This window comes from Merops nubicus, unplaced genomic scaffold, assembly GCF_000691845.1.
Source record: "Merops nubicus isolate BGI_N331 unplaced genomic scaffold, ASM69184v1 scaffold9828, whole genome shotgun sequence".
NCBI lineage: Eukaryota > Metazoa > Chordata > Aves > Coraciiformes > Meropidae > Merops > Merops nubicus.
In genome coordinates this window covers 5,606-15,399 of record NW_008623619.1, presented here as the reverse complement: position 1 = coordinate 15,399, position 9,794 = coordinate 5,606, and the positions used below count along the sequence as shown (strand labels likewise).

General features: G+C 44.1%; 1 protein-coding gene across 1 annotated transcript; it reads right to left on the bottom strand.

The window, feature by feature from the left end:
* Positions 1 to 773: 773 nt before the first annotated feature.
* Positions 774 to 9,562, bottom strand: LOC103777569 (ras-like protein family member 11A-like). Its single transcript, XM_008945126.1, has 4 exons — positions 9,223 to 9,562; positions 7,880 to 7,936; positions 5,131 to 5,213; positions 774 to 1,342 (listed from the first exon to the last, which is right to left on the bottom strand). Exons 1-4 carry the CDS (start codon positions 9,365 to 9,367, stop codon positions 875 to 877), a joined length of 753 nt encoding a protein of 250 aa, XP_008943374.1. The 5' UTR covers positions 9,368 to 9,562; the 3' UTR covers positions 774 to 874.
* Between the last annotated feature and the right edge of the window lie 232 nt (positions 9,563 to 9,794).

The following is a 9,794-nucleotide window of genomic DNA, read 5'->3' as shown; positions in this document are numbered from 1 at the left end:
ACAGCATTCTGACCTTGAAATGTAGCTAGTTTGGGAAAAAATACAAAAGTTAAATAGTTTAAAGTCATCTCCTTGCCCTTGATCAATACAGGCTATTTTTTTTTTTCAGGTTTTAAACCATGCTGCTTTATTTGTCCCTCTCTCGTTGCCAGATAGGAAACCTACAGAAAAATTTGAGAAACTGATTACAAACTGCTGCTAGAAGTAGTTATTTTGCCCACATAATCACTTTCAGAAACAGTCAGTATGTGTTTAAATAATCTGAAAAAAATAGTGATTTTACAAAAACCTCCCTTCAAAGAGACACTGTAAGGCTAAAGCTTGCATATGGACAAATCTTTCCCCAACTTGCTGAGAATACTTTCTAAACTGCAGTTTAAAAGCTTTCAATGACTACTTTTCATTTTTTATGTCCTTCATTTACCTTTTCCCTTTATTTTCCAGCCTTGTGACTAAGTCAATCTGGTAAATTTTGCTCATTCTCCCCATGTCTTGCTGTAGCTTATTGCCTACATGTGGGAATACAACCAGACCCAAGGGCAGCCACTTCTCTTAAAATTAAGATTTAATTATTTTTATTAATAAAACCCCCCATTTTAAGCCTAAACTATTTGACTGTGTCCTTTGGAAAAAATTAAATCATTTGGGCTGGTCTAGTTTTTAAACCACAGTTTCTAAATTCTTGCCCCGATGAGCAAATGCTGTAAGTTCCTTTGCTGAATGGCCACGGGGTTTTTAAGGGAGTTGTAAAGACAAGATGAAAGAGCCTCTCACACAACCTGATGGCTGAATTTCAGCCATGCCCCTTATTACCAGCTGATTTTCTTGCCTTTTTTATTTTCAGGGCTGCGGAAAACGATTTCTGTCGGCTGCCTCAAAGCGTGGTGGCAGATTTCCCTTTGGAACTCAGAGCCTGCTTCAAACGTCTCTTCAAGTCCTGCATGTTTGGAGATTTGGGTCGGACGAGGTGGAGACCTCTTCGTTTCTCCCCGTTGCAGCTCCCAATCATCCTGCTGACCTCCTGGCAAAGCTGCTGGAAGGCTTCGTGCACTCCCTCACAGTTCTCCCGGGCTGAGACTTCGTAGTAAGTACCTCCCAGTTCCGTGGCCAGCTGGAGCCCTTCTTTGGAGGACACCTGTCTGGCACGCAGGAGGTCCCCTTTGTTGGCCATCAGCAGCAGGGGGATGTTGGCATTGGGGTGGATCCTGCGGATGTGCTGGTGGAGGGGGCGGAGGACTCGGTAGCTCTCGTAGTCTGTGATGGAGTAGACAAAAACGAAGCCGTCCGCCCAGTAGATGGAACGGTTGATCTGCTCTTGGCAGCAGATGCTCTCAGTGTCATCCTGCCATCAGAACCAAGAGGGGTGAGATTAGGAAACTGAGACCAGGCAGCAGGCAGAGCAAACAGCCACGCAGCCCTGCCAGCTCCCCAGAGCCTGGCTTTAACGCGGGGCCGTGTCTCAGGGCACGGGCAGAAACCTCTCTGACTGCCAGGGAATGTACCAGGGACAGGAGGGGTACAGTGGTGTGGAGTGGAGAGGGGACAGAGCAAATTGGTTGAAGAGAAGACAACAGCCAAAATAATGATAGTGATTTTTTCCCTCCCTGTATTCTACTGTACTAAAGCAGCGTGACAGAATCCCACGTTTTTATTGTGAATAATGTTGCCATGGGCATGGCAAAATTCAGTAGGCCAGTGAACAGTTGTCCCCCCAAGTGTTTTTTTAGGACTTTTTCCAATTCTGTATCAATGTCTCCATGGACAGGGGTTCTCATAACTCTGTTTGGTGAAGCCTGACAGGTTTTTCTGCTGTTCAGGTCTCCAGACAGTCAAAGTTCCTTCGAAAAGCAACTTGTTACAAATAACCAATTACTGGAGCTGAAAACGAGGTGAAATCTCACCACTTGTTTGCAGAGCTGCAGCAGGTTTGTAGTATTGTTTTGCTGGTCACAGGTTTGTTCAGTCCATCACCACCCCTCCCACAGCCAGCCATAACAACCACCAGTGTTGGGAATATACAGCTGAATATGATACCGTGGGGCTTGAAAAGAGATCAGCTCACTTTTCAAGAGGAAGCTATTTCCAGCTGATCCTCTGCTCTTTGTTACCCATGCTGGTGTGTAACCCAGCCAGACAGGGAGATCCCTGCTGCAGTTATGACCAGTATGCTTGCTTTGTGAGAACTGGCCTTCCCCTCAATATTACAGGCTTTCTGGAACTCTGTGTCTTTCCTACCCAACAAGGCACTAAGGATATTCAGTATTCAGCTTTTGATGAAGGTGGTAATAATTAGAGGGTTTTGTATATTTTAGGGGAAGTTCAACATCATGAATGCAAACCCCAAGTCTTTATTATTATTGCTAAAGTCTGTTCAATAAATCTTCCCCAACTTCAGTAAGACTATTAGAACATATGTTCCATTAGCTATTTATCTACAGAATATAGATCATCTGCCACTCACATTCATTTGAACAGAATTTGTGTGTGCTCAATCCCAAAACAGATTCGTCTGATTTAGACACCTAAATTTGAATTATAAAGCCTAACTTCAGGAAGGGGAGGTGGAAGAGAATGAGTAAAACTGAGTTGTTCTTTTATGGTAGGTAAGACAATTAAAAAAAGGACTATTGACAAGGCTCTTCTGTGAGAAGAAGGAAGCAGGATTTCTGAAGGCTGAGGGTGTAAATTAGGCTTACAACTTTCCACAGGAGTTCTTGCTCACTAACTACCCTTTGTAAATATTTCAGTATTGCCAAGAGAGACACCAACTCGTGGTGCCTGGTAGCTCTTTGCCAGCTCACAGTAACTCTAAATCCTGTTAGCAGTGAAATGGTTTAACAGATGCTCTTATCACGCCTCTCTCCCCCCCCCAAAACCTTCAAACCCCAAAAGCCACCAGAGCTGCACATGGAATGAAGAAGGAGCCTCACTAGCAGCCTTGTTTAAAAGGTTAATGAGTGTGAACTCAAGCCAGGCCAGGGCAGACTGTGGGAAGAAGGGCAATTTGCACTGTTGGTGTCTGGGTTGTATCCAATCTGTAGATAATTAGCCACCCTTCATGTCCTGCTCGCCTCTTTTCACCAGCAAGCTCCTTTCACTGGGAGGAAGAACTAATTGCTCTGGCAAGCGTTTGAAAATGTTTTTGGAGAAGGTGTACATTCAGAGAGCTCTAATGAGCAGAAATTCTCAGTTACTCCAGCTAGGCCCACCCGGCAGTGAGATGGATGGATGGATAATCCCCAACGGAATGCTTTTATTCAGGAAAATCAAAGGCTAATGGGCTGCTTTTAAAATGGAAATCTCTGCTCCAGAATGAATTTTGGAGCACACAATGATTTGCCCTGTGTAGACCAAGCAGCAGTGAATCCCTAACAAAACCAGCTATCTTTTTGCATCTGTTTCTCTCTTAAACATTAACATTTCCATGTGGCCAGAATCCTGAGGGATTCCACAGGACTTCCTCCCAAAACACTGTACTCAGCCTGCAGAGTGCAAGAAACTCCTTTCCTTAAGAATTTTAACAGAAAATCCTACTTACACTCACTCTTAACAAGTCCTGTTCAGGAACAGTCCCTTCAAATTATTTCAGCTACCTCATTTGATGCAAAGAGAGACACAGGCTAAGATAAGTGTGTCTGTGGGAACTGCTGAAACAGTGCAGACCTTTGAATGGGACAAAGAAAAGGAAACTTCTTCCTGACTAAATTAAAGTAATTTCTGACTAAGAAACTTCAGCTGTTGATGTTACTAAATTTGGTGGAGCTCTGGCTACAGTCACAGAACTATAGGGCACAGGCTGAATTAAAACAGGGAAAACAGAAAATAAACATCTATCTGGTGTGAAAGAGGGAATTAAATTCTTTCATCCCTTCCTTTCTCCATGGCATAGAGCAGAGAGGGGATTCCTTTTGTGAAGTGTTTATCAGGCAGACCCAATTGTGCTTAATCACCTCTCACAGCTTCTCTTTGCAGGTCTTCTCTGAGCAAGCTGGTGTAGGACCTTTGTACCAGAAAGTCCCTCTTGAACACAGCAGCTTTTCCTTGCTTTTTAAGTGTCCAGAGCAGATAAGGGCTCCTCTCCTCTGCTCTGTGCACCCCCAGCAGCAGCAGAGAGTGTGGTATATAAAGCTGTCTGGGGCTAGCCTGACAGAGGATGACAGAAGGTGGTGTTCCTATCCATACATAGATTTGGCCAACTCTGAGCTTAGAGTGAGGTTAAGGCCAGCCTAGAAGTTTAGGTTTGAGGGTGACAAGAGGATTCCTAATTTTATCTGGAAATCTCAGTGATAATTCTACAAGAGTTATCACTCTCATGATATTTCCACCATTCATGTACAAATAAATGTCATGTTTCAGGCTGCTTTGCCACTATTTTCATCCTCTTGTTCTGCATGTGGAGCAGGTCTTCAACAAAGGATCTTCAGAAAAAGATCTTGGAAAAAAATAATCTTAGATCCTGCTTGGAAAAAATATTTCTAGAGTAGGTTCCTGGTTGGATATCTTTGCCACTATTTTCATCCTCTTGTTCTGCATGTGGAGCAGGTCTTCAACAAAGGATCTTCAGAAGATCTTGGAAAAAAAAATCTTGGATCCTGCTTGGAAAAAAATATTTCTAGAGTAGGTTCCTAGTTGGATATTAACTCAAGAAAAAGTAAGAAAACCACTGAAAAGCACCTTAGTTGGAAATGACAACTGCTGGGATAGCACAGGAAGAAACACCTTGCTTGAGAGGAGAGATTCTGGGTGTGTAGAAAGGTCTAAGCTGAGCCAGCTGGGCCTGTAGGCAGGTGAGTTTCTGCCATGCAGGGACAGAAACCATTTGACAGGAAATAAATGATTGAGGAGTTGGCAGGAGCAAGCCAGATGATGGTTTTACTACTGCTTAGGCTTGGGCTGCAATAATGTGTTTGAAATAGGTTTAAATTTTGACTTTCTCTTAAAGGAGCCTGATGTAACCTCTTCAGGGCCTTGTTTTGGTTGGGTTTAAGGTCACCCCGTTGTTCTTCATTTGTGTTTGAGCCCAGGTATTTTTTCTGTTGCTAAGTGGAGCTGCTTACAGATGGAAGTGCTGGAAAAAACCAAGAGACAATAACTGTTGTAAAATACCAAGGCACAGAGCAGATGTTTTACCTCCAGGGAAACAAAGGGTGTGTCCTGCACCTGCAGAGAGATCTGTTCCCCATCTATGGTGAACTTTCTTGAATACAAAGCACCTGGTGGAAAAGTAAAATCATTCCAGTCAGTGACTGTCACACAGAAGAAAGGTTTCAGCAAGACAAAAGGGAACTGTGGAAATGCAGATTTTTGAGGCTTGTGATAGCAAGGTGCCTATAGAGAAGGGAATGGCACCAGGGTGGCTGTGTGGCTGCTTGCTGAAGGAAAGGGGGTTTGTATTTTCCTGGGATGTTCTGGATGTAGACCTGTGATGGCACCTGAGAAAGGTGGCACTTTGTCTTGAATCAAATAGTCAAAGTGGGCACCTAAATCCCATTCAGGTTCTCACTCCCTGTCATTAACTTTTTAAAATGTGGACTGCATATATTTTTAATCTCAAAGCAAGGTATCTAGGTGTTGTCTGTGAAAGGAGTGAGCTGTTTCCTGTTGCATTTTTTGGAAAGTTTTTATAAAAAAGAGAAGTATTCTGGTTTTGGACACAGAGTAAGTGGCTACATACAAATCACCCTGATGCTCTTAGGGATTTGCATGACCTTAGCAGTCAGGCTTTGGTTGGAATCCCCAAAGACTGGACACTGAATCTGACTTCTGGTTAATCTGAATGACACATATTGAGGGCCAGCTAGGACTGATCCGCAGCTAGGAATGATCCAGCCCTAAAACCATCACTATTCTGGGATTGAACTGTATTTCATTACTGGAGTGCAGGTTAAGTGCCAATGAAAACTTCAGTTTTGATCTTGTGAACGATCCGTGGCTGTGATAAGGACAGCTTCAGAGACTGCTGCTATCATCAGTTTACTTTAGAACTGAATACAAGTCACATGGATATGTGAAGAAATGCCAAATCCACAGCTCTTGTGTACAGCCTTTCAGTTTTGTCCAGATACAATAGTCACTGCTGCATCTAAACCAATGTACTTCTACTGGTTCCAATGTACTTCCAGTGAAAGTTCCACCTGAATGTAGGGAAGAACTTGGCTGTGAGGGTGATGGAGCCCTGGAGCAGCTCCCCAAAGAGGTTGTGGAGTCTCCTGCTCTGGAGAGATTCCAAACCAACCTGGATGTGACCCTGCTGGAGCAGGGGGCTTGGCCAAGAGGATCTCCAGAGGTCCCTTCCAACCCCCACTATGCTGGGATTTTGTAATTCTGTGAAATCCCAACTACTGGAGAGGAAGGAATTCAGATTAACAGGCAGGTCAGTTAGTGACAATAACACCAACAACTGTGAAAGTCATCTTTGGCTCAAGGAAACAGGTGGTTTTATTCCAGTAGAAAAAGAGTCTGAGTTCACAGAAACTTTTACAATATAAGGAAATTTAGTATGGCAAAGTGTCCTGGTTTCAACTGGGGTAGAGTTAATTTGCTTCCTAGTAGTAGCTGGTACTGTGCTGTGCTTTGGACACACAGAGTGCACCTGAATCCAACATTATCACATCATGTTTTAGGAGTGAGTCTGTGAGGTGATCTAGCCCTTCTGGGATACTTATTTTTTTTATTATTATTTTGACAGCAGATCAGATTTTAAGCTGAGAAGATGGTTCTGCTTTATGGGAACATACTGCACCTCCAAACCAAGACCAGCCACCAGCCACTGGCTGTGCTCTGCCTTATACCCAGCTGCAGGAGAAGCAAGGTTGAAGGACCACAAATACACTGCCACCTGTTTCTTATTTCTGGTGTGTTTGTTTCTCCTGCAGCAGGGCTGTTGGGCTGGTGGCTTAATGAGAAAAGCATGTGGATCTCAGCAACGACCCTGGCAGCAATCCACTGCAAAGCTCCGACATCTAATTTGATGTACAGCCTCCCAGAGAAGAGATGAAAGAAAAGAAAGAGAAATCTTGCAGCCAGCCATCAAGGTTACTTAGGGTCAGTGAGAGGGAGCTGTAAGGAGGAGCTTTCAGATTGTGTTTCACCAGACAAGAGGAGATCAAAGGTGCCTTGTAGCATCATCTCCTTTCCTAACTCATCGTTCTCAACTCAGTGTGTCTCCAAAGTGAAGCAATTGCTGCTTTGAATCCTGTCCCCCTGCACCCCAAAACTCTGAGATGACCTGTTCTGTGGGATGTGCTAGCAGGTATGAGCAGGGAGTATGGAGCTACCTTCCACAACAGCAGCCAGTACACTTGGCACTTTCCTGGAAGAGAGCCTGTGAATGAAACAGTTCACACAAACACATCCTCTGAGGCGTCAGGATTAAACAAGACATGCAGCAGAGGCGGTTTGCACGGTCACTTGGCTTCTCTTCTGGAAAGGAGACTTTGATTTGGAAGTCTCCCTTGTCATAAAAGCCACTGAAAAAAAAGAGGGAGCAAGCAGAAAAAGTTCTGAGCTGCCTTTTACGCACTTTGGAATTCCTCTGGCTTCCCTGGGGTTGCAGAGGGAGCAGCGTTGGGTTTCTGTGGTTTGGGCAACGTGCAAGTTGTTCCTTGAGTCTGCATTTCAGTATAGGTATGTCCCCAAGCAAACCTTTTATTCTGATCCTTTTCCATCAAGTTGGAAAAAAAAAAACAAAAGCAAGCTAAAAGGATCATAAATAATGAGCCTTTGATTTATTGCTTTCATAGCTCGAGGCTATTAACTGAAAATATGCACCTTATGGACATCTAACACTGTTTGGCTTTCCTGTAATATGCACCAGTCACAAACCAGAGCAGATTTCTTTTCAAGCTGTCTGCAGTGCTGCAGTAGAAAGCAGACTCACCAGTATTGGCTTCATAGTCTCCAATAAATCTCTTCGTGAGAAAACGCACAACCAGGGCTGTTAAACAATGAAAAAAAGATGGGTCTGTAATGGGAACCAAGATCAATCTTTGCAGAGCACATGGAATGTCTTACTGGAAGAGTGAGTATAATATGAAACCCAGTTAATCTTTGAAATGCTCACATGTTATTCTGCAAATGCTTCTCTCCACACTCGGAGAAAAGAGCCGGGGCCAGGCTGTGAGACTCAGTGCAGCTTTTCACAACCTGCTTTGGAAATGACTGCTGAGATTTGGGGTGGCCACTGAGTGTAGAGTCCTGAGGTTTCTTTGTTGTGATTGCAGCTGTAACAGATCCTTGGTTTGAAATAATTCAGAAAAAGAGACAGTAACAAGCCAGTAAAGTGAAACTAATCCCAATACCACATTTAAGACCTCTGTGTCATCTAAGAAGTGAGGCTGATGGATGTAATGGTTCTTCCCAGCCTTAAAAATCCTCAGTCCTCCTCATGAAACCAATTAGTGATATCTAATCACATCCAGCAAACAAACTGCATGTGCTCTGCACACATGGGTCGTGCTGCAGTGCCCTGTGCCTTGTTATTCACTGTAACCTGAGGGGCTTTCTTACACTGTTGGATTCAACATGTTCCTTTTTCTTGATCACTTTATAATACTTAAAATCCCATCACAGCAACAATAACTTAATTCCTGTTGTGCTTTCATCTCAGCAGATTCCTAATCATTTGCAAAGCCACTTAGTTAATAGCTAAATAAAAGGGCTTATTCTGCAAACAACTCTCACAGATTTCATTTGATATAAACAAACATTTTACTGAGTCCTGTGGAACCTCAGATCTAGGAAAACAGATTTGGTCTTAATAATTTCTGAAGTCACCAACTATATATTCAAGAGCAGCAATGCTCTCTTTATACCCTCTTCCCTTCTCCTCTCCTCTGGAGAATAATACAGGAAGACACATCTTGCATGCTGTTATCTGTCTGCAGAGCATCAAACGTTTACAACAGGAGAATAAAACCCACTAGTCCCATTTTTGAGGTGTGGAAGTTTAGACAGGGTTAAATAATCTCCACAAGACCAGGTAGGAACATTTGTGAGTGGAGTGCCCTGTCCTCTTAACTGCCACCTCACGTTGGCTGCTCACACAGACCTACAGCAAACGTGCCTCAGAAATGATTCGGTCCATTTTCAAAATAAAAATCCAAACACATCCCTGAAAACGTCCAAGCTGCCACAGTTCAGAGTTTTCACAGCCCAGGGTTTGTAAATGAGCTCCTAAACCCAGCAGCAAGAAAAAGCTCAGAACTCCACCTGTGGACTTACCTGTCTTGCCAACGCTGCTGCCACCCAGGACCACGAGCTTGATGATTTTGTTGGGCACGCAGTCTAGGACAGGATACTCTGGTATGGGGAGCAAGAGAAAGTTGGTAGAATACTGTGACATAGTATCCTGAGAGATGAGACGCATGCCAGAAAATGAGAGCTGTTCAACTCCAGGAGGAGTTGGGGGAGAGAAGAAGGGAAACAGCTCCTCAGCGTCGCTTCTTGGCTGTGTATCCTTGGAAGGAGAAACCTTCTCATCTCATTTAAGCAGCTTTCCTGAGGAATCTCAGAGTGACTGGCCTCCTCTTCCCGATGCCTCTGCTCAGACAGCAACTTTGGAAAGCAAAAGGAAAGTTTTTGATCAGCCCCCGTGAAAACTGACTCCTCCATTCCCCAGCCAATCACAAGTGAAACCCTGACATTCCTCCAGCCGGGCACCAGCCTGTGCCTCCATCCAGCGCCCTTTATCTCTCCCCACCGCCTGCTTTCCGTCCTGCCCCTTGGCTCTTTGCTAAAAGGAGATTGGGCTGGGTTACAGTCATCACGGGAGCGGCCAGAGGCAGTCGCCCCCA

Excerpts from the sequence above, each read along its gene's own strand:
- LOC103777569 (XM_008945126.1), bottom strand. The coding sequence starts at position 9,367 with ATGCGTCTCATCTCTCAGGATACTATGTCACAGTATTCTACCAACTTT. Across the intron at positions 7,937-9,222 it reads CAGCAGCGTTGGCAAGACAG|CCCTGGTTGTGCGTTTTCTC; the intron begins GTAAGTCCACAG and ends ATTGTTTAACAG. Across the intron at positions 5,214-7,879 it reads AGACTATGAAGCCAATACTG|GTGCTTTGTATTCAAGAAAG; the intron begins GTGAGTCTGCTT and ends CTTTTCCACCAG.